The 25183-nt window shown below is 45.2% G+C and overlaps 1 protein-coding gene across 3 annotated transcripts in view; it reads left to right on the top strand.

Annotated features, from left to right (window-relative positions):
- UNC5C (unc-5 netrin receptor C) overlaps positions 1–25183 on the top strand; it is a 537583-nt gene that overhangs the window by 302484 nt on the left and 209916 nt on the right. For all 3 annotated transcript variants that reach the window (XM_063917546.1, XM_063917553.1, XM_063917539.1), the window contains one exon: positions 25046–25183. This exon is cut by the window's right edge and continues 84 nt beyond it. In XM_063917546.1, the coding sequence (XP_063773616.1) occupies positions 25046–25183 (138 nt within the window). The remainder of the gene's footprint in view (positions 1–25045) is intronic.

Raw genomic sequence — 25183 nt, 5'->3', positions numbered from 1 at the left:
GTTCTGAATTATACAGTGTATCATAAAAAATCCCTCTGGGCACTCCTTCTGCAAGTTTAATAATCCTGGTGTATTTGTATGTAAGGTATAATTATTGCATCTAAAAGTAACTTTTCAAATATTTTTAGAAGTAAGTCACTGCTGCAGAGATTTCTATATGTGCAAAATAAGCCCTTGTGACAGCCCAGGAGCCATGGGGGAAAAAATGAAGAAGTCATTTTATGGGTTTTACTGCAAGTATTTATTTTTTTATTTTTTTCATTTCTAGTAAAAATGTAGAGGACCAGCATGAACATATAATTGTAATTGCAAGCAAAAGATGCACACCCACAAAAAGAGGCATTTTGCTTAAGTTGCAGAGGTGACTGTATAAGGAAGATGGGGTACATTGGGTGGTACAGTATATGTGCTTATCTTACTCCAGTCCTAGTGATAACTAGAGATGAGCGGGTTCGGTTTCTCTGAAACCGAACCCGCACGAACTTCATGTTTTTTTCACGGGTCCGAGCAGACTCGGATCCTCCCGCCTTGCTCGGTTAACCCGAGCGCGCCCGAACGTCATCATGACGCTGTCGGATTCTCGCGAGACTCGGATTCTATATAAGGAGCCGCGCGTCGCCGCCATTTTCACACGTGCATTGAGATTGATAGGGAGAGGACGTGGCTGGCGTCCTCTCCATTAGAAATTAGATTAGAAGAGAGAGAGAGATTGTGCAGAGTCAGACAGAGTTTACCACAGTGACCAGTGCAGTTGTTGTTAGTTAACTTTTATTTATTTTAATATATATCCGTTCTCTGCTATATCCGTTCTCTGCCTGAAAAAAAACGATACACAGCAGCAGCCAGTCACACAGTGTGACTCAGTCTGTGTGCACTCAGCTCAGCCCAGTGTGCTGCACATCAATGTATAAAAGGCAAAGCTTATAATAATTGTGGGGGAGACTGGGGAGCACTGCAGGTTGTTATAGCAGGAGCCCCCAGGAGTACATAATATTATATTAATTTAAAATTAAACAGTGCACACTTTTGCTGCAGGAGTGCCACTGCCAGTGTGACTAGTGGTGACCAGTGCCTGACCACCAGTATAGTAGTATATTCATTGTTGTATGTATTGTATACTATCTCTTTATCAACCAGTCTATATTAGCAGCAGACACAGTACAGTGCGGTAGTTCACGGCTGTGGCTACCTCTGTGTCGGCAGTCGGAACTCGGCAGGCAGTCCGTCCATCCATAATTGTATTACAATATATACCACCTAACCGTGGTATTTTTTTTTCTTTCTTTATACCGTCATAGTGTCATACTAGTTGTTACGAGTATACTACTATCTCTTTATCAACCAGTGTACAGTGCGGTAGTTCACGGCTGTGGCTACCTCTGTGTCGGCAGTCGGCAGGCAGTCCGTCCATCCATAATTGTATTATTATTATAATATATACCACCTAACCGTGGTTTTTTTTCCATTCTTTATACCGTCGTCATAGTGTCATACTAGTTGTTACGAGTATACTACTATCTCTTTATCAACCAGTGTACAGTGCGGTAGTTCACGGCTGTGGCTACCTCTGTGTCGGCAGTCGGCAGGCAGTCCGTCCATCCATAATTGTATTATTATTATAATATATACCACCTAACCGTGGTTTTTTTTCCATTCTTTATACCGTCGTCATAGTGTCATACTAGTTGTTACGAGTATACTACTATCTCTTTATCAACCAGTGTACAGTGCGGTAGTTCACGGCTGTGGCTACCTCTGTGTCGGCAGTCGGCAGGCAGTCCGTCCATCCATAATTGTATTATTATTATTATAATATATACCACCTAACCGTGGTTTTTTTTCCATTCTTTATACCGTCGTCATAGTGTCATACTAGTTGTTACGAGTATACTACTATCTCTTTATCAACCAGTGTACAGTGCGGTAGTTCACGGCTGTGGCTACCTCTGTGTCGGCAGTCGGCAGGCAGTCCGTCCATCCATAATTGTATTATTATTATAATATATACCACCTAACCGTGGTTTTTTTTCCATTCTTTATACCGTCGTCATAGTGTCATACTAGTTGTTACGAGTATACTACTATCTCTTTATCAACCAGTGTACAGTGCGGTAGTTCACGGCTGTGGCTACCTCTGTGTCGGCAGTCGGCAGGCAGTCCGTCCATCCATAATTGTATTATTATTATAATATATACCACCTAACCGTGGTTTTTTTTCCATTCTTTATACCGTCGTCATAGTGTCATACTAGTTGTTACGAGTATACTACTATCTCTTTATCAACCAGTGTACAGTGCGGTAGTTCACGGCTGTGGCTACCTCTGTGTCGGCAGTCGGCAGGCAGTCCGTCCATCCATAATTGTATTATTATTATAATATATACCACCTAACCGTGGTTTTTTTTCCATTCTTTATACCGTCGTCATAGTGTCATACTAGTTGTTACGAGTATACTACTATCTCTTTATCAACCAGTGTACAGTGCGGTAGTTCACGGCTGTGGCTACCTCTGTGTCGGCAGTCGGCAGGCAGTCCGTCCATCCATAATTGTATTATTATTATAATATATACCACCTAACCGTGGTTTTTTTTCCATTCTTTATACCGTCGTCATAGTGTCATACTAGTTGTTACGAGTATACTACTATCTCTTTATCAACCAGTGTACAGTGCGGTAGTTCACGGCTGTGGCTACCTCTGTGTCGGCAGTCGGCAGGCAGTCCGTCCATCCATAATTGTATTATTATTATAATATATACCACCTAACCGTGGTTTTTTTTCCATTCTTTATACGGTCGTCATAGTGTCATACTAGTTGTTACGAGTATACTACTATCTCTTTATCAACCAGTGTACAGTGCGGTAGTTCACGGCTGTGGCTACCTCTGTGTCGGCAGTCGGCAGGCAGTCCGTCCATCCATAATTGTATTATTATTATTATAATATATACCACCTAACCGTGGTTTTTTTTCCATTCTTTATACCGTCGTCATAGTGTCATACTAGTTGTTACGAGTATACTACTATCTCTTTATCAACCAGTGTACAGTGCGGTAGTTCACGGCTGTGGCTACCTCTGTGTCGGCAGTCGGCAGGCAGTCCGTCCATCCATAATTGTATTATTATTATAATATATACCACCTAACCGTGGTTTTTTTTCCATTCTTTATACCGTCGTCATAGTGTCATACTAGTTGTTACGAGTATACTACTATCTCTTTATCAACCAGTGTACAGTGCGGTAGTTCACGGCTGTGGCTACCTCTGTGTCGGCAGTCGGCAGGCAGTCCGTCCATCCATAATTGTATTATTATTATAATATATACCACCTAACCGTGGTTTTTTTTCCATTCTTTATACCGTCGTCATAGTGTCATACTAGTTGTTACGAGTATACTACTATCTCTTTATCAACCAGTGTACAGTGCGGTAGTTCACGGCTGTGGCTACCTCTGTGTCGGCAGTCGGCAGGCAGTCCGTCCATCCATAATTGTATTATTATTATAATATATACCACCTAACCGTGGTTTTTTTATACCACCTAACCGTGGCAGTCCGTCCATAATTGTATACTAGTAAACTATCCAATCCATCCATCTCCATTGTTTACCTGAGGTGCCTTTTAGTTCTGCCTATAAAATATGGAGAACAAAAAAGTTGAGGTTCCAAAATTAGGGAAAGATCAAGATCCACTTCCACCTCGTGCTGAAGCTGCTGCCACTAGTCATGGCCGAGACGATGAAATGCCAGCAACGTCGTCTGCCAAGGCCGATGCCCAATGTCATAGTACAGAGCATGTCAAATCCAAAACACCAAATATCAGAAAAAAAAGGACTCCAAAACCTAAAATAAAATTGTCGGAGGAGAAGCGTAAACTTGCCAATATGCCATTTACCACACGGAGTGGCAAGGAACGGCTGAGGCCCTGGCCTATGTTCATGGCTAGTGGTTCAGCTTCACATGAGGATGGAAGCACTCAGCCTCTCGCTAGAAAACTGAAAAGACTCAAGCTGGCAAAAGCACCGCAAAGAACTGTGCGTTCTTTGAAATCCCAAATCCACAAGGAGAGTCCAATTGTGTCGTTTGCGATGCCTGACCTTCCCAACACTGGACGTGAAGAGCATGCGCCTTCCACTATTTGCATGCCCCCTGCAAGTGCTGGAAGGAGCACCCGCAGTCCAGTTCCTGATAGTCAGATTGAAGATGTCAGTGTTGAAGTACACCAGGATGAGGAGGATATGGGTGTTGCTGGCGCTGGGGAGGAAATTGACCAGGAGGATTCTGATGGTGAGGTGGTTTGTTTAAGTCAGGCACCCGGGGAGACACCTGTTGTCCGTGGGAGGAATATGGCCGTTGACATGCCAGGTGAAAATACCAAAAAAATCAGCTCTTCGGTGTGGAGGTATTTCACCAGAAATGCGGACAACAGGTGTCAAGCCGTGTGTTCCCTTTGTCAAGCTGTAATAAGTAGGGGTAAGGACGTTAACCACCTCGGAACATCCTCCCTTATACGTCACCTGCAGCGCATTCATAATAAGTCAGTGACAAGTTCAAAAACTTTGGGTGACAGCGGAAGCAGTCCACTGACCAGTAAATCCCTTCCTCTTGTAACCAAGCTCACGCAAACCACCCCACCAACTCCCTCAGTGTCAATTTCCTCCTTCCCCAGGAATGCCAATAGTCCTGCAGGCCATGTCACTGGCAAGTCTGACGAGTCCTTTCCTGCCTGGGATTCCTCCGATGCATCCTTGCGTGTAACGCCTACTGCTGCTGGCGCTGCTGTTGTTGCCGCTGGGAGTCGATGGTCATCCCAGAGGGGAAGTCGTAAGCCCACTTGTACTACTTCCAGTAAGCAATTGACTGTTCAACAGTCCTTTGCGAGGAAGATGAAATATCACAGCAGTCATCCTACTGCAAAGCGGATAACTGAGTCCTTGACAACTATGTTGGTGTTAGACGTGCGTCCGGTATCCGCCGTTAGTTCACAGGGAACTAGACAATTTATTGAGGCAGTGTGCCCCCGTTACCAAATACCATCTAGGTTCCACTTCTCTAGGCAGGCGATACCGAGAATGTACACGGACGTCAGAAAAAGACTCACCAGTGTCCTAAAAAATGCAGTTGTACCCAATGTCCACTTAACCACGGACATGTGGACAAGTGGAGCAGGGCAGGGTCAGGACTATATGACTGTGACAGCCCACTGGGTAGATGTATGGACTCCCGCCGCAAGAACAGCAGCGGCGGCACCAGTAGCAGCATCTCGCAAACGCCAACTCTTTCCTAGGCAGGCTACGCTTTGTATCACCGCTTTCCAGAATACGCACACAGCTGAAAACCTCTTACGGCAACTGAGGAAGATCATCGTGGAATGGCTTACCCCAATTGGACTCTCCTGTGGATTTGTGGCATCGGACAACGCCAGCAATATTGTGTGTGCATTAAATATGGGCAAATTCCAGCACGTCCCATGTTTTGCACATACCTTGAATTTGGTGGTGCAGAATTTTTTAAAAAACGACAGGGGCGTGCAAGAGATGCTGTCGGTGGCCAGAAAAATTGCGGGACACTTTCGGCGTACAGGCACCACGTACAGAAGACTGGAGCACCACCAAAAACTACTGAACCTGCCCTGCCATCATCTGAAGCAAGAAGTGGTAACGAGGTGGAATTCAACCCTCTATATGCTTCAGAGGTTGGAGGAGCAGCAAAAGGCCATTCAAGCCTATACAATTGAGCACGATATAGGAGATGGAATGCACCTGTCTCAAGTGCAGTGGAGAATGATTTCAACGTTGTGCAAGGTTCTGATGCCCTTTGAACTTGCCACACGTGAAGTCAGTTCAGACACTGCCAGCCTGAGTCAGGTCATTCCCCTCATCAGGCTTTTGCAGAAGAAGCTGGAGGCATTGAAGAAGGAGCTAACACGGAGCGATTCCGCTAGGCATGTGGGACTTGTGGATGCAGCCCTTAATTCGCTTAACAAGGATTCACGGGTGGTCAATCTGTTGAAATCAGAGCACTACATTTTGGCCACCGTGCTCGATCCTAGATTTAAAGCCTACCTTGGATCTCTCTTTCCGGCAGACACAGGTCTGCTGGGGTTGAAAGACCTGCTGGTGACAAAATTGTCAAGTCAAGCGGAACGCGACCTGTCAACATCTCCTCCTTCACATTCTCCCGCAACTGGGGGTGCGAGGAAAAGGCTCAGAATTCCGAGCCCACCCGCTGGCGGTGATGCAGGGCAGTCTGGAGCGACTGCTGATGCTGACATCTGGTCCGGACTGAAGGACCTGACAACGATTACGGACATGTCGTCTACTGTCACTGCATATGATTCTCTCAACATTGATAGAATGGTGGAGGATTATATGAGTGACCGCATCCAAGTAGGCACGTCACACAGTCCGTACTTATACTGGCAGGAAAAAGAGGCAATTTGGAGGCCCTTGCACAAACTGGCTTTATTCTACCTAAGTTGCCCTCCCACAAGTGTGTACTCCGAAAGAGTGTTTAGTGCCGCCGCTCACCTTGTCAGCAATCGGCGTACGAGGTTACATCCAGAAAATGTGGAGAAGATGATGTTCATTAAAATGAATTATAATCAATTCCTCCGCGGAGACATTGACCAGCAGCAATTGCCTCCACAAAGTACACAGGGAGCTGAGATGGTGGATTCCAGTGGGGACGAATTGATAATCTGTGAGGAGGGGGATGTACACGGTGATATATCGGAGGGTGAAGATGAGGTGGACATCTTGCCTCTGTAGAGCCAGTTTGTGCAAGGAGAGATTAATTGCTTCTTTTTTGGGGGGGGTCCAAACCAACCCGTCATATCAGTCACAGTCGTGTGGCAGACCCTGTCACTGAAATGATGGGTTGGTTAAAGTGTGCATGTCCTGTTTTGTTTATACAACATAAGGGTGGGTGGGAGGGCCCAAGGATAATTCCATCTTGCACCTCTTTTTTCTTTTCTTTTTCTTTGCATCATGTGCTGATTGGGGAGGGTTTTTTGGAAGGGACATCCTGCGTGACACTGCAGTGCCACTCCTAGATGGGCCCGGTGTTTGTGTCGGCCACTAGGGTCGCTAATCTTACTCACACAGCGACCTCATTGCGCCTCTTTTTTTCTTTGCGTCATGTGCTGTTTGGGGAGGGTTTTTTGGAAGGGACATCCTGCGTGACACTGCAGTGCCACTCCTAGATGTGCCCGGTGTTTGTGTCGGCCACTAGGGTCGCTAATCTTACTCACACAGTCAGCTACCTCATTGCGCCTCTTTTTTTCTTTGCGTCATGTGCTGTTTGGGGAGGGTTTTTTGGAAGGGCCATCCTGCGTGACACTGCAGTGCCACTCCTAGATGGGCCCGGTGTTTGTGTCGGCCACTAGGGTCGCTAATCTTACTCACACAGCTACCTCATTGCGCCTCTTTTTTTCTTTGCGTCATGTGCTGTTTGGGGAGGGTTTTTTGGAAGGGCCATCCTGCGTGACACTGCAGTGCCACTCCTAGATGGGCCCGGTGTTTGTGTCGGCCACTAGGGTCGCTAATCTTACTCACACAGCTACCTCATTGCGCCTCTTTTTTTCTTTGCGTCATGTGCTGTTTGGGGAGGGTTTTTTGGAAGGGACATCCTGCGTGACACTGCAGTGCCACTCCTAGATGGGCCCGGTGTTTGTGTCGGCCACTAGGGTCGCTTATCTTACTCACACAGCGACCTCGGTGCAAATTTTAGGACTAAAAATAATATTGTGAGGTGTGATGTGTTCAGAATAGGCTGAAAATGAGTGTAAATTATGTTTTTTGAGGTTAATAATACTTTGGGATCAAAATTACCCCCAAATTCTATGATTTAAGCTGTTTTTTAGGGTTTTTTGAAAAAAACACCCGAATCCAAAACACACCCGAATCCGACAAAAATAATTCGGTGAGGTTTTGCCAAAACGCGTTCGAACCCAAAACACGGCCGCGGAACCGAACCCAAAACCAAAACACAAAACCCGAAAAATTTCAGGCGCTCATCTCTAGTGATAACACTAGTATATGTTAGCAATACAGTACACAGTTCATGCACAATATAATATTTGACTGACCAGTGTTATTCATTCATAAGGTTGCATTTACCATGTGAAGGAAATTAGGCCAAGAAAAAAAAATTATTTAGCTTAAATCAGTAAACAAGTGATCTTCTCGTTTCAAAGATTAAATGAGTGAGAGGGATTAAGGCACATTCAGCAATCAGTAGTAGCTGTTGATGGTCATCATCATCATTGTAGTTTGCACCAGGGGTCAGGCACCTGCAAGTAATCTGCCTATAGACAGACATATTTGCATCTTTCTTGTGGACAGCATGGGACATCCTTACAGTACACACCCCTCCAACCATGCCCCATCTCCTTTGGCACAAAGGTTGTGCATTAGTCGGAATTTGAAAATCGTTTAGATAAAAGTTCAAAGGACATATAAGTTTACCCCATGGCTAATTGATAGTCCAGACCTATTCAATTACTGTAAGTCCTACATCCCTGCATTTAATTAATTCAGATTTTCTTGCAGCTTCAGGACCCGCTAGGAAAAATTAGGTTTACATGCGTGTTTGCCATTAACATGCGGGAAAAGCCTTAGGGGGACATTTACTAAGCAGTGATAAGAGCGGAGAAGTGAGCCAGTGGAGAAGTTGCCCATGGCAACCAATCAGCACTTTAGTAACATCTATAATTTGCATACTATAAAATGATACAGAGCTGCTGATTGGTTGATGGGACAACTTCCCCACTGACTCACTTCTCCGCTCTTATCACTGCTTAGTAAATGTCCCTCTTTGTCCAGCATTTAACATGGAAACTATGGGTTACTGCATTTAACAGATTTCCAGATTCCAGCATTTCACATGGAATGTATAGGATTTACCTCACTGGGAAAATGCAGAATAAATGAATAGCATCAGACGTTAAACCCAGTGCTTTCCCCATGTATTAAACCCTGTGTCTAATTGATTGTACCCTTAAGACCATTAGTCATAACACTGTAATCATTAACAAAATAAAAATTTGCAGTGAAATTTTAAAACTGATTATTAACATTTCTCCTTTTTTTTCTTGGAAAATTACATTGAAATATTTTTCAGTCACTGCCCTTTATATAATGTACGGTATTCCATCAGTAACTTTTCCCTATTATCCCCATTAGTGTCATACAATTAATTGCCAGTGTCTTAAACAACCTTTAATGAACTGTCTACCATAGAGGAGAGATAATAAAATCACTACTATATAAAATTCCTGAATCTCAGACTCTACAGCATGAGAACACTGTGGATATTCATCTCCACACACAGAACAAACATCTCTTCAGATTCCAAAGAGAGTTACTTTATTTAGTAACTTGGCTTGTGTGACTCAAAAGGCATGTCAATATTTGTGTGTCCATACAGGATGGGAAGCACTCTCAGCCTGTGAATAAATCACAGTGTCTGTAATGTGTGCAGAATGGTCTATTAGAGGATAGCTGATATTGAACAGGCTCTATTTTTGCCCCATTACATGTCCATCTTTAATTAAGTATTAAGAGTGTCAGCTGGGTGAGGATTGTGCCACAGCTTCAGGGCTAATGTGTGATTGAGAGGGAACGTCTCATTCTATATTGATAAGAAAATACTAGTCCTGGAGGATTGATAATTCTCTGACCCACTGTCATGCGTTATGACCGCTAATGGAAGCTGGTATATGGATGTTTTGAATAAATCCTTTTATTGCAACAGTTTCAGAGGCATATATGAGTTGGGTCACTGCCAGATCGAGGATGAAAACTCAATGGTAACATTTAGCCTCATTTTCCTTGTAGGTTTAGCAGAATAATATTGGTATCTTTGCTAACATGCCGAGGGCAACACTGATGGAGAGACCTTGAAACCATTAGAGACCAAATTACAGTAGCATCTTTATAAGCTGCCAATTTTGTATTTCTGTTTTCTCATTTTAATACAGAACATGAAACGTTATTTGAAGCATGGATGTAAGACTCTCCCCTGCTGATTTGTTAAAAAAAAAGTAAATGTATTTCCCTTTCCCTTTTAAATTAGACACATGGAAGACACAGCCAATAGCTGAAGTGCAAAAATGCTAAAACATGGTCGTTCAGGGTTGTGCTCCTGTACTTGATTCGCTATTGCTGAAATGTAGACCCATCATCAAGATTTGCACTGGCCTCACAGTCATAATGTTGTTATATCCAGTGCTGAATTTTCACTAAACACGAGGCATCTGCTTAGGGCAGAGGTGTAGCTAGGTGCCATGGTGCCCGGAGCAAGGGTATGTATCGGCACCCCCTTCCCTGTACTGAATTGGGTGCATGTTACATTTGAAAAAAAAAATTATCTAAAGGTCGACATGAGGATTTTTTTTTTTTGCTGTCGTTTTCTTCGTAGAGTGACCGGGATCCCAAATTAGTGCACCGCGTCCCCTCGCATGGCTCGCTTCGCTCGCCATGCTTCCGGCATGGTGCCTTCGCTCCGCTACCGCTTCGCTCGGCACACTTTACCGTTCCAATCGTAGTCCACGTGGATCGTTAAGTATGAAAAAATTCAAAAAAAGAAAAAAAAATTGAAAAACTCATGTCGACCTTTAGACCTGTCGACCTAGCACATGTCGACCTAGAAACCCTGTCGACCTTCCATCCATGTCGACCTAGTGGCTGTCGACCTATAGTGGTCGACCTAAACATTGTCGACCTAGACACTGTCGATCTTCAGACCAGATCCCCATTACACTACAGTAGAGTCAGTTATACTAATTACACCACAGTAGAGCCGCATATACACGTTACACCACAGTAGAGCTGTTTATACACGTTACGCCACAGTAGATACACAGTTATACATGTTACTCTGCAGTTTCTAATGCTGCGAGAGGTGCTCCAGCATCAGTGTATAGAGAGGTGCTCTAGCAGCCTGGGCAGAGAGGGGTGCTGCAACAGCCAGGATAGAGAGAGGTGCTGCAGCAGCCAAGGCAGAAAGAGGTGCTGCAACAGCCCGGGCAGAAAAAATAAGATTTTACTTACCGGTAAATCTATTTCTCGTAGTCCGTAGTGGATGCTGGGGACTCCGTAAGGACCATGGGGATAGACGAGCTCCGCAGGAGACATGGGCACTTTAAGAAAGAATTTAGGTTCTGGTGTGCACTGGCTCCTCCCTCTATGCCCCTCCTCCAGACCTCAGTTATAGAAACTGTGCCCAGAAGAGCTGACAGTACAAGGAAAGGATTTTGGTAATCCAGGGCAAGATTCATACCAGCCACACCAATCATACCGTATAACATGTGAAAACAACCAGTTAACAGTATGACAAACAACAGGCCATCAGGTCAAACCCTGATGCAACCATAACATAACCCTTATTGAAGCAATAACTATATACAAGCATTGCAGAAGAAGTCCGCACTTGGGACGGGCGCCCAGCATCCACTACGGACTACGAGAAATAGATTTACCGGTAAGTAAAATCTTATTTTCTCTAACGTCCTAGTGGATGCTGGGGACTTCGTAAGGACCATGGGGATTATACCAAAGCTCCCAAACGGGCGGGAGAGTGCGGATGACTCTGCAGCACCGATTGAGGAAACAAGAGGTCCTCCTCAGCCAGGGTATCAAACTTGTAGAACTTTGCAAAAGTGTTTGAACCTGACCAAGTAGCCGCTCGGCAAAGTTGTAATGCCGGGACCCCTCGGGCAGCCGCCCAAGAAGAGCCCACCTTCCTAGTGGAATGGGCCTTAACTGATTTTGGCAGCGGCAATCCAGCCGCATAATGAGCCTGCTGAATCGTGTTACAGATCCAGCGAGCAATAGTTTGCTTTGAAGCAGGAGCACCAAGCTTGTTGGATGCATACAGGATAAACAACGACTCTGTTTTCCTGACCCTAGCCGTTCTGGCTACATAAACCTTCAAAGCCCTGACCACATCAAGCAACTCGGAATCCTCCAAGTCAGTAGTAGCCACAGGCACCACAATAGGTTGGTTTATATGAAAAGATGAAAAATGAAAAGAGGAATGGTCTAATCACAGGCGTCCCTGGAACCCGCAGTTCAAATCCAATGGTTAAGTCCCTGGCAGGAGGATTGTCCTTGGGGAATATTTGGGACTTCCCATTGGATTTGAACTGCGGGTTCCAGGGACGCCTGTGATTATCACCTTTACCCTTGCTGTTTTGTCTGCCTTCATGGTAGACCATTCCTTTTGGTGAGAGACCATCTATATCTTCCAAGTGTGTGTGTTTTTAATGTTTTGGAATAAAACGGTGTTGCACTATTGGAGGTTTTATTTCTCTTTCCAGTTGTACCATGCTGATGAGGAGATCTTAATAAGGAGGAATTCTGACGGGTCATACTTTAGCTCTATAAAAAGCGTGTTTGTCTACCAATTCAGGGTAGACCAATCCTTTTGGTACGGGAGATTTGATATTTTCCTATCAGTTGAATGACAAATGTGAAATGGAATACACTATGTATGTTTTGTCTTTTTCTTTCATGAGCGCTTGTGGACTCAAATGGTGATTTTCTTGTGACTGCATCTATTTTGAAGTGACAGGCGACACTTCCTTTCCATTTTTGAGACCAGAAGGCAGCCAATTTGGCGCACGGTATTTTATTCAAATATTCTTGCTCTATATTAAGTCTCTTGACTTGACCACAGACCTTGGAAATTTCTTCCGTGTGACTGCTCCCCAACCTCGGAGGCTTGCGTCCGTGGTCACCAGGACCCAGTCCTGAATGCCGAATCTGCGGCCCTCAAGAAGGTGAGCGCTCTGCAGCCACCACAGGAGTGACACCCTGGCCCTGGGGGATAGGGTGATTAACTGATGCATCTGAAGATGTGATCCAGACCACTTGTCCAGTAAGTCCCATTGAAAGGTCCTCGCATGGAACCTGCCGAAGGGAATGGCCTTGTATGATGCCACCATCTTTCCCAGGACTCGGGTGCAGTGATGTACTGACACCTGTTTTGGTTTTAATAGGTTCCTGACCAGTGTCATGAGTTCCTGAGCTTTCTCTATCGGGAGATAAACCCTTTTCTGGTCTGTGTCTAGAATCATGCCCAGGAAAGGCAGACGAGTCGTAGGAACCAACTGCGACTTTGGAATATTCAGAATCCAGCCGTGTTGCCGTAATACTTCCAGGGAAAGTGCAACGCTGTTCAGCAACTGCTCTCTTGATCTCGCTTTTATGAGGAGATCGTCCAAGTACGGGATAATGGTGACCCCTTGCTTCCGCAGGAGTACCATGATTTCCGCCATTACCTTGGTAAATATTCTCGGTGCCGTGGAGAGACCAAACGGCAACGTCTGAAATTGGTAATGACAATCCTGTACCACAAATCTGAGGTACGCCTGATGAGGTGGATAAATGGGGACATGAAGGTATGCATCCTTTATGTCCAGAGACACCATAAAATCCCCCCCTTCCAGGCTTGCGATGACCGCTCTCAGCGATTCCATCTTGAACTTGAACTTTTTCAGGTATATGTTCAGGGATTTTAAATTCAATATGGGTCTGACCGAACCATCCGGTTTCGGGACTACAAACATGGTCGAATAATAACCCCTTCCCTGTTGAAGGAGGGGAACCTTGACCACCACCTGTTGAAGATACAATTTGTGAATTGCAGTTAACACTATTTCCCTCTCGTGGGGGGAAGCTGGTAGGGCCAATTTGAGGTATTGGTGAGGGGGCATCTCTTCGAATTCCAGCTTGTATCCCTGAGACACAATTTCTATCGCCCAGGGATCCACCTGGGAGTGAACCCACTTGTGGCTGAAATTTCGAAGACGTGCCCCCACCGGGCCTAGCTCCGCCTGTGGAGCCCCAGCGTCATGCGGTGGATTTTGTAGAGGCCGGGGAGGACTTCTGTTCCTGGGAACTAGCTGTGTTGTGCAGCTTCTTACCTCTGCCCCTGCCTCTGGCAAGAAAGGACGCACCTCGGACTTTCTTGTTTCTTTGTGATCAATAGGACTGCATTTGATAATACGGTGCTCTCTTAGGCTGTGAGGGAATAAAAGGCAAAAAATTTGACTTTCCAGCTGTAGCTGTGGAGACCAGGTCCGAGAGACCCTCCCCAAACAATTCCTCACCCTTGTAAGGTAAAACCTCCATATGCCCTTTTTAGTCGGCATCACCTGTCCATTGCCGAGTCCACAGGACCCTTCTTGGAGAAATCGACATAGCATTTATTCTAGAAGCCAGTAGACTAATGTCTCTTTGAGCATCTCTCATATATAGGACAGCGTCTTTAATATGCCCCAGGGTCAACCATACAGTATCCTTGTCTAAGGATACCTCAGATAAGGTATCCGTCCATGCTGCTACAGCACTACACACCCAGGCCGACGCGATTGCCGGCCTCAGTAAGGTACCTGGATGTGTATAAATGGACTTCAGGGTAACCTCCTGTTTGCGATCCGCAGCATCTTTGAGGGTATCCGTATCCTGTGATGGCAGGGCTACCTTCTTGGATAAGCGTTTTAAAGCTTTGTCCACCCTAGGGGAGGATTCCCAGCGTAACCTGTCCGTTGGCGGGAAAGGATACGCCATAAGAATCCTTTTGGAAATCTGCAGTTTTTTATCTGGAGATTCCCAAGCCTTTTCACATAACTCATTTAGCTTGTGTGAGGGGGGAAAGGTTACCTCCGGCTTCTTTTCTCCATACATATGCACCCTCTTGTCAGGGACTGGGGTTTCCTCTGTGATGTGCAACACATCCTTAATTGCTATAATCATATAACGGATGGATTTAGCCAATTTTGGCTGTAACTTTGCATCATCATAATCGACACTGGAGTCAGAATCCATGTCGGTATCTGTGTCAACAGTTTGGGATAGTGGGCGCTTCTGAGACCCTGACGGCCTCTGCGACATAGGATCAGGCATGGGTTGGGACCCTGACTGTCCCGAGGCTTCAGCTTTTTCTAACTTTTTATGCAAGGAATTAACATTATCATTTAAAACCTTCCACATATCCATCCAATCAGGTGTTGGCGCCGTCGGCGGAGACACCACATTCATTTGCTCCCGCTCTGCTTCCACATAGCCTTCCTCATCAGACATGTCGACACAAGCGTACTGACACACCACACACACAGGGAATGCCCTCTCTGAAGACAGTTCCCCCACAAGGCCCTTTGGAGAGACAGAGAGAGAGAGTGCCAGCACACACCCCAGCGCTATAAACCCAGGAATAACACAGTAACTTAATGTTAACCCAGTAGCTGCTGTTTATATTGCTTTTTGCGCCTACTTATGTGCCCCCCCTCTCTTTTTACCCTCTTCTACCGTGTATCTGCAGGGGAGAGCCTGGGGAGCTTCCTCTCAGCGAACTGTGGAGAAAAAATGGTGCTGGTGAGTGCTGAGAAGAAGCCCCGCCCCTCGGCGGCGGGCTTCTGTCCCGCTTAAATATGCAATTTTTTGGCGGGGGCTCATACATATATACAGTGCCCAGCTGTATATATGCTTAACTTTGCCAAAAGAGGTCCCAAATGCTGCCCAGGGCGCCCCCCCCACACGCACTGCACCCTTACAGTGACCGGAGTATGTATAGGTGTGTGGAGCAATGGCGCACTGCTGCAGTGCTGTGCGTTACCTCAGTGAAGAACACGGAGTCTTCTGCCGCCTGTAAAGTCTTCTTTGCTTCTCATACTGACCCGGCTTCTGTCTTCCGGCTCTGCGAGGGGGACGGCGGCGCGGCTCCGGGACCGGACGGCGAGGGTGAGATCCTGCGTACCGATCCCTCTGGAGCACATGGTGTCCAGTAGCCTAAGAAGCAGGACCTAGCTTCAGAGAGTAGGGCTGCTTCTCTCCCCTCAGTCCCACGATGCAGGGAGTCTGTTGCCAGCAGAGCTCCCTGAAAATAAAAAACTTAACAAAATACTTTCTCTCAGCAAACTCAGGAGAGCTCACTGAAAAGCACTCAGCTCGTCTGGGCACAGTATCAAACTGAGGTCTGTAGGAGGGGCATAAAGGGAGGAGCCAGTGCACACCAGAACCTAAATTCTTTCTTAAAGTGCCCATGTCTCTTGCGGAGCCCGTCTATCCCCATGGTCCTTACGGAGTCCCCAGCATCCACTAGGACGTTAGAGAAAGTAGGGTGGCTGCTTCTCCTTCTCCTGTTCTGCGGCTGCCTGTACAGCAGCTCGCGATATAGTGGGCGGAGGGAGGGGGGGTGGTCAGATGGCGGTGTGCCCTCTAACTTTTCCAGCACCCGCAGCTTGTGCTCCACTGGAGCCACCCTCTCTATACCCCTGGCCTAGGGGCATCACTAGCTGGGGACAGCAGAACAGTCCTTCTGAATCAGAGTTTTCCTGTGCCCCAATTCATCCGCGGCTATTTGGACACAGAACAAAGACAACATCTGCCATGATGCATGGTGCAATCCAGCATTCCTGAAGAGGAGGTTCTTGGTCCACGATAGACACCCACAAAATGACAAAAAAAAGTCAGAACATATAGCTGGAAAGGGCAGAGTCTCAACACAATCCTAGGGCGGGGGAGTGGGCACCCAAAGTATACCCAAAATACTATGCCTGGGGGTGGGCTGACACCTAAATTTGCCCCTAGTCACAACTGTATGTGCACACGCAAGTACACAAACACACACACCCATACAGTTCATATTTATTCAGAATATAGGTAAGTATATTCTGGTTGGCCATTTTTCTTTCAAATGTAATATTTAAAAGATTAAATTGTAAAAGTAAAATGACAGTCAGTAGCACATATACCGGAGGTTGCCAAACAGTCAGAGGCAAACAGCCAGAAAAGATCTGTAGTTAAAAGCAAGAGCCACTATCATGCGGGCGCTTAAGGCGCGCACACAAAAATGGGGGCGTGGCCTAGTTGTCACAAAGCCACATCCTTTCGGTATGATGTTTGTATGCGTATGACCTTGTGTCATAACCCCGTTTTTAGTCATGTTGTAGCGTGACACATACATATAATGTCCCAGGTCAGTGCCACATTTTGTACATATAAAAACGCCAAAAAGTGGGTGCCTCCACAGTGCCAGATACATATATGCCACCACAGTGCTAGATACACATATGGCCCCACAGTGCCAGATACATATGTGCCCCCAGTGCCAGATATACATGTCCCCACAGTTCCAGATACATATATGCCCCACAGTGCCAGATACACATGTCCCCATAGTGCCAGATACATATATGCCCCACAGTGCCAGATACATATATGCCCCCAGTGCCAGATACATATATACCCCACAGTACCAGACACACATGTCCCCATAGTGTCAAATACATATATGCCCCAAGTGCCAGATATGAATGTCCCCACAGTACCAGATACATATATGCCCCCAGTGCCAGATACACATGACCCCACAGTGCCAGCTACATATATGCCCCACAGTGCCAGATACAGATGTCCCCACAGTGCCAGATACATATATGCCCCCGTGCCAAATACCTATATGCCTCACAGTGTCAGATACATATATGCCACCAGTGCCAGATACATATGCCCCCACAGTGCCAGATATGCCCCCAGTGCCAGATACACATGCCCCCATAGTGGCAGATACATATATGCCCCCAGTTCCAGATAAACATGTCCCCACAGTGCCAGATACATATGTCCTCACAGTGCCAGATTCACATGTCCCCACAGTACCAGATATGCCCCCAGTGCCAGATACACATGTCCCCGCAATGCCAGATATGCCCCCAGTGCCAGATACACGTGTCCCCACAGTGCCAGATATGCCCCCAGTGCCAGATACATATGTCCCCACAGTGCCATATATGCTCCCAGTGCCAGATGCATATGTCCACACAGTGCCAGATATGCCCCCAGTGCCAGATACACATGCCCCCACAGTGCCAGATATGCCCCCAGTGCCAGATACATATGTCCCCACAGTGCCCCTCCCCCTGCCCCTCAGTTTTCGGCGGTGCTGCGGGTGTCTATCTTCAATTAGGTGCCGGTCCGTGAGCCAATCAAAGCTTGCGGTTCGGCAGCCAATCAGGAGCCTTGGCTGCCGGTCCACGAGCTCTGATTGGCTCACGGGCCGGCGCCGTTAGAAACACCCTGTGCTGGGCTGTCGGGCGGCAGGGGCTGGGAGCCGGGAGCCGACCGAGCTGCATGCGAAGGATGAAAGAGCCGCATGCGGCTCGAGAGCCGCGGGTTAGCCACCGCTGACATATACAGTAGCAATCTATTTACCAACAGTCCTTTCACATTTGAATTAACATGTATTTAGAATAAATGCTCATTGTAACAGATCTGGATAATATTCCCATGTTATACCCCAATAGATTCTGACAATGTAAAGCAATCAAGTATTCTTGTTAAAGTAGGATTCAGAATTAAATGATTTGCATATTGCTTACGTTGCACATTTAACTATTTGCACGTACTACAGACATACTTACCTACTCTCCCGGAATGTCAGAAGAACACTCCAGTAACAGTTTCCCGTACACTTTTTCAGTACAAATCACAGTGTTCTGCAGTGGCAGCAGAATAGTAATGACTGGATTCATAGTGCCAGCCACCTGCAGTTGCTCCTGGACCTCCCCTACGGACAGTTGTGGTGTTATACAGGTTTTAGATAAACAGTCAATAGGTCAACCCCATATGGTCGACATACAAAAGTTCCAGAGGTAGAAAAGGTCACAAGGTCAACATGGAAATGGTCGGTGCAAAAAAAGGTTGACACAAGTCATTTAAATTTTTTCATGTAATTTTGTATGCTTCATCACCTGTGACCACAATTACTGTTAATGTTTAGCCTTGTGAGCTTGCTTCGCATGCTACACTTCAGGTAAGGGTGGTCATTCCGAGTTGATCGCTCGCTAGCAGTTTTTAGCAGCCGTGCAAACGCTATGCCGCCGCTCACTGGTAGTGTATTTTAGCTTAGCAGAAGTGCGAACGAATGGATCGCAGAGCGGCTACAAAGTTTTTATGTGCAGTTTCAGAGTAGCTCAAAACCTACTCAGCGCTTGCGATTACTTCAGACTATTCAGTTCCTGTTTTGACGTCACAAACACGCCCTGCGTTCGCCCAGCCACGCCTGCGTTTTCTTGGCACGCCTGCGTTTTTCCGATCACTCCCTGAAAACGGTCAGTTGACACCCAGAAACGCCCACTTCATGTCAATCACACTGCGGCCACCAGTGCGACTGAAATGCTTTGCTAGACCCTGTGCAAAACTACATCGTTCGTTGTGCTCGTATGATGCGTGCGCCGCATACGCATGCACAGAGCAGCCGTTTTTTAGCCTGATCGCTGCACTGCGAACAACTGCAGCTAGCGATCAACTCGGAATGACCACCAAGGTGTCTTGCTCAGCTACCTCTGTGCTTGGCTCAGGTTACTATTCCCAATCCATCCATGTGGATGGTAAATCAAACAAAAGTTGAAAAAAAAATCAAACAAAAAAAAAACTTCTGTCAACAATTTGAGTGTCGACCATTGTAATGTCAGCCTTTGGAAGTGGTCGACATTTACTACCTGTCGACCTTAGACACAGTCAACCTATTGAGAGGGCTCAGACTTCCTCTGTATTATGGCAGCATCCAGTGAGCATTACGTAAATCAACACATTAGTGTTTACACCATTGTAATCATTTGGGGTGACATTTATGAGAACTGGTATATTCACACTGTAAGCTGGGTAAAGCTGTTACTTTTCTAGTTCAGGAATAGAAATATCTGATTGGTCACCACACATTTTTCTTTTTCTTTTCTTTTTTTAAGTTACTACTGCTCATCAATTTGTATAAATATTCATTCATTCATTTCTTGCTCATTTTTGCTATTTATACAGCCACAACATTGTACAGATCTTCATAGTAAGCACGCCATCTTTCCGTCCCTGCCTTTGTATTTGACAAAGGTTATTTCACGACCATTATAGATATTGATGACTTTTAAAAGCAGAAATCCCTGGAGTATAATGCTTTCTCCATAGCTAATCTAGCCTCAGACCTCGTTCACCACAGACTCGGCAGCTAATAAGCGGAAAGATAAAAGGTGATCCGTCGTTATAACACCACCAGCACCCGCTCATACTAATTTCACAAAGTAATGCTCAGGCATTTTTTAATTCTTAATGTGAATCAAAGTATACGTGTAGCTCACAGTTAACTAAACTGCAGGCTGCAATGCATCTTAATCTTCCAGAGAGATAAGCAGGCAGATGCATATAAAATTAGGTATGCAGCCATTCATTTTAACTTCAAGTTGAAGCATCACTCACTAAATTCCATTTTGAAAGTGTAATGGATACTATATTTTACTATTCCAAACTGGCACTTATTTACTCATGCTGTTTGAAAGAGATATCAAATTAATTTTCTTGAGACATGAAATGATGCTTCTTGTGTTGTAGGAAACAGGTAATAAATGATGATATAGAAAGGTGTGAGAATAAATATGAGCTATGGAAGGGAGCTATACAGTATTTCTTATAGTGTGAACTTTTTAATGCATGCTTCTTTTTAATGCTAAACTACAGTATGTCACAGTATGAAGACTTTCGGATGCTCATATGATTCTCATGCCTCTGAAATGGCTTGGACGTCCTGGTCTATCACCGGGAAGCGGTTACAATACCACCAATCGGAATTCCGGTGGTTACAATACCGACACCACCAGGCAGACTTGAAATAGAGTCCTTTTAACTCCTAGGCAATTTAGTAATTTTATTACAATTTACGCCTTTAAATAATCGCTTTTGTTGAGAAAGTTGCTGTTTTTTCAACCCCAAAATGGGTGTGATTAATTGAGATGTGTTTAAAAAAATAAAATAAAAATTATGGTAAGGTGAATGTGGAACTTGTTTGTAAGTTTTGCAGACTTTTTGTGACAATTTTTGTTATGCAAATCCTGAGAGGTATGATATTAGTTCCAAGTTGTCCCAGCAAGTATTGGTTAACAGGTGCTAGATCCAATGGATAGATGTCTCCAGCATGTGAGCAGGGTGTCGGGAGGGGGGGGGGGGGGGGGGTATCCGGTCTCTAGGTCGACAATACTTAGGTCGACACTGTCTAGGTCGACCACTGTTGGTCGACAGTAAGTAGGTCGACATGGTTTCTAGGTCGACAGGGACTCTAGGTCAACATGACAAAAGGTCGACATGAGTTTTTAACTTTTTTATTTTTTTAACTTTTTCATACTTTACGATCCACGTGGACTACAGTTGGGAACGGTAACCTGTGCAGAGCGCAGCGGCAACGGAGCGAGACACCTTGCCCGAAGCATGGCGTGCGAGGGGACGCGGTGCACTAATTGGGGATCCCGGTCACTGTACAGAGAAAACAACACCAGAACATGTCGACCTAGAGTCCCTGTTGACCTACAAACCATGTTGACCTACTTACTGTCGACCTAAGTGTGGTCGACCTTTCATACCACACCCATGTCGGGGCCACCTACTGTAGCACATCAGAGGGAATAGAAACAGCCACACTGTTTAGAGAATAAAGGAATTAACAGTGAAGACAACACATAGAGGGCGGGATGTTTTAAGATACATCGCCGCCCCTCGCCGGTTACCACAGCGATGTTGATCGCATATGTACTAACATATGCGATCAATATCGCGATGCGGTGATGGAGGCCCCCCGCGATACCTGTAAGGTGGTCTGCAGGGGGTCTCCGTCATCTCCCTGGGGTCCCCACACTGGCTAGACGCCGGGAAGCAGCATCAGGCTGCCCCCGGCGCCTCCTCCTTTCCCCTGCAGCCGGAAGGACGTCCGGCTGCGTTGCTAGGGGGAGAAGTAGATTACCTTCCGGAGGAAAGTATGCCGGGGGGAGGGGGGGAGGCGTCTGCGGCGGTGTCGGCGGGTTGCGGCGGTCGGCGATAAGAAGCCCATTGGCTTCTATAGGGTATCGCCATCCAGAGATGGCGATACCCTGGACGCCGAAAACGCGACAGTAGGGTGTTAGTAAATTTGAAAATGCGGTAAAACCCCAGGGGGTTTTACCGCATTTTTGCTTTAGTACATCCCGCCCAGAATGAGCAATGCAAAAGCAAAACCTTTACAGATATGTAATATCAATATATGTACAATACTAGTATATTAATACATTTGTAATGTTTGTTAAATACATAATATAGTGTATGATATCATATGAGATAACAGTGCTGAAGTGTTTGCAAAATACTAAAATACGTGCTTAGAATTGTTTTAAAATAATGATACCCTTCTGTATGATTAAAAAGCAAGAGGGAATGGAGAATACCAGCAATGCGCTATAACCATTATTTCTGTGAAATAACTTTTATTGAAGATGAAAAATCAAAGATATTTTCATTATTATGGTTGTAATAGTTTGCATCCTTTAAGTAGAGGAAATAAATGCAATTTAGGTTGTGCTTTTGTTTTAAATATATCTAATTATCTTTGTTTTTAAATACAATTTTGTCTGCATTCAGTATTTTGCACACATATACTCCAAAGGTTGCCATGTACTTGGTAGCAGCTGATTATTAATATGAAATAGATGTTAATATAAAATAAACGTTTAACTACTTAATTATTAATATTATTAGTAGTAGCAGCAGTAGTGTAGTAGTATTATCGTCATCATCATCATCAGCAGCAGCAATATGAAGAGCTATATATTGCTTTGTCTACTGGCTATTCAGCAGAGGATTCAGAGGGGACATGTCTGGTACAAAGTGCCTGGGTCCAAGGGGGTCATTCCGAGTTGAGCTACGATCATGAACTCAGACATGCGGGGGGATGCCCAGCACAGGGCTAGTCCGCCCTGCATGTCAGTGCCGCCGCCCTCCTGCAGAAGTGCAAAGGCATCGCACAGCGGCGATGCCTTTGCACTTCAAGAGTAGCTCTCGGCCAGTGCAGCTTTAGCGTGCTGGCCGGGAGCTACTCATCGCTCCCCGGTCCACAGTGGCTGCGCGTGACATCACGCAGCTGCTGCAGGACACTCCCCGCACGGTCCGGCCACGCCTGCGTTGGCCGGACCGCGCCCACAAAACGGCGGCCAAACGCTGCCGTTTCGCCCTCTCCCGCCCATCGACTGCCTCTGCCTGTCAATCAGGCAGAGGCCATCGTAGCGCAGCGACGGACGGCCATGCACTGGCGCACTGCGGCGCCGGCGCATGCGCAGTTCTGACCTGATCGATACGATGCGAAAAACTGCAGTGTGCGATCAGGTCAGAATGACCCCCCAAGTTGCCTAAAACATGCAGCCACTCACATGCAGCCAAGACTGTGTGACCATGCCACTTCAGCCAAAGGGGTAACATATAAAGAGAACCACTGTATTCATAATGGGACATGTTCTTGTCCCATATGATTGGCCCTGGTATTCAGAACGTTAGGACAGGTAGGCAGCCTAATGACTAAAAAATCCTCCATATATGGCACAAATACCCATGGACATAAACTAAACTTTCTCAAATATTTCACATTATAATTATAATTTGTATTTCTCCTTTTTTATAGAAAAGACTATGTAGATATCTAATGGTGGGGTGCTACATTTAATGAGGCATGCAGCTGCAGTATAAAATGAATGTAAATAAAATGATGATATATCTATTGCACGTTTTGCATCAGTGGAATGTGTTACCTGCTAAGTGGTGAATGCAGCCAGGTCACAAAAGAAAATCTATAAATGTAATTATTAGCAATATATTCTCACTCTCCCCAGAGAAGCATCACATTAATTGTAATGATTTACAAAACCTTTTACCTTTCAAGTGTGTTTGATTAGAACAATTTTTTTCGCTAACTGTTTTATCACAATGTGCAGTGTTAAGTCCCTCACACAAGCGATGGTCAAATGATAGTTTTACACATAATCTTTTTAGTGAACAATTTGTACATAACCTGAATAATATAATTCTCATCTTCTTTATATATTAAACATGGTCAGGAAAGAGATTTGCTGTCTGAGCTACACACATTGCGACAGTTTTACTAAGCATGGAGAGTGATAAAGTGGAGAGAGGTAATGATCCAGCCAACCAGCTCCTAACAGTCACTTTTCAAACACAGCCTGTAACAATGGCAGTTAGGAGCTGATTGGCTGGTACTTTATCTCGCTCTATTTGATCTTTTTCCAAGGCTTAGTACATTTCCCCCATAGTGATAGTTGTTAAAACTCCTGTAATATGATCACATGATTATGCATGCCACCGTCACTTCTATAGGTGGAAAAGTCCCAATTCCAGGGGTCTGTCCTGACGAGGAGAACTTTTGTCCCATTTACAGCGACTGTTGAGAGGTATATTGTGGTCACTTACGCTTATATGTGCCCCTGATTGTTAGGATAGATATTTACTATGTATGTCATGCAGAAAAGAAAGATAGATAGACAGACAGACAGACAGACAGACAGACAGACAGACAGATAGATAGATAGATAGATAGATAGATAGATAGATAGATAGATAGATAGATAGATAGATAGATAGATCATCCTCCCAATAGGATAGATAGATAGATAGATAGATAGATAGATAGATAGATAGATAGATAGATAGATAGATAGATAGATAGATATCGTGTGCTATGCAAACCTACGTATAGCCAATATACACAGGTTTACATACATGTGATGTGTGAATTTGCCCTGCACATGCCCAGAAGGTGGGTTCACACATATGTGCCTGTGTAGACTCTGCCACCAATACCCGCCTGTTACTGGAGTGATTTGACTGAGGAAGGGAAGGATGTTGCAACATAAACTGACTATGGTAAAGGCATGTGTACACAAACACAAGCATAGATATCCGGTAGGAAGTGTATATTTTGCACCGCTATAAGGCAAGTGAAAATAAACGCTCATGATAATTACTTGTCCACTCCCAACCAGGTGCATGTACTGTCGATGCAGAGGCTTATGCTATGCATCGCTAGGTGTGTACAGCTCTGCATATATGTAGAAACATACTATTTTTCTGTTACCTTTTTATCACAGTGTTTTACACTAATTTTTCCAACAAATGTACATCAAGCATAAAGTGTTCTCCAAATACTTAAATAATAATGTGTTAATATAATTGTTTATTGCAGACGATGATTTCTTTCATGAACTCCCAGAGACATTTCCATCAGATCCCCCGGAGCCATTGCCTCATTTTCTCATTGAGCCTGAAGAAGCTTACATCGTGAAGAACAAACCAGTAAACCTGTACTGCAAAGCCAGCCCTG

Source organism: Pseudophryne corroboree, chromosome 1, assembly GCF_028390025.1.
Source record: "Pseudophryne corroboree isolate aPseCor3 chromosome 1, aPseCor3.hap2, whole genome shotgun sequence".
Taxonomy (NCBI): Eukaryota; Metazoa; Chordata; class Amphibia; order Anura; family Myobatrachidae; genus Pseudophryne; species Pseudophryne corroboree.
This window is presented reverse-complemented; position numbering and strand designations above follow the sequence as displayed.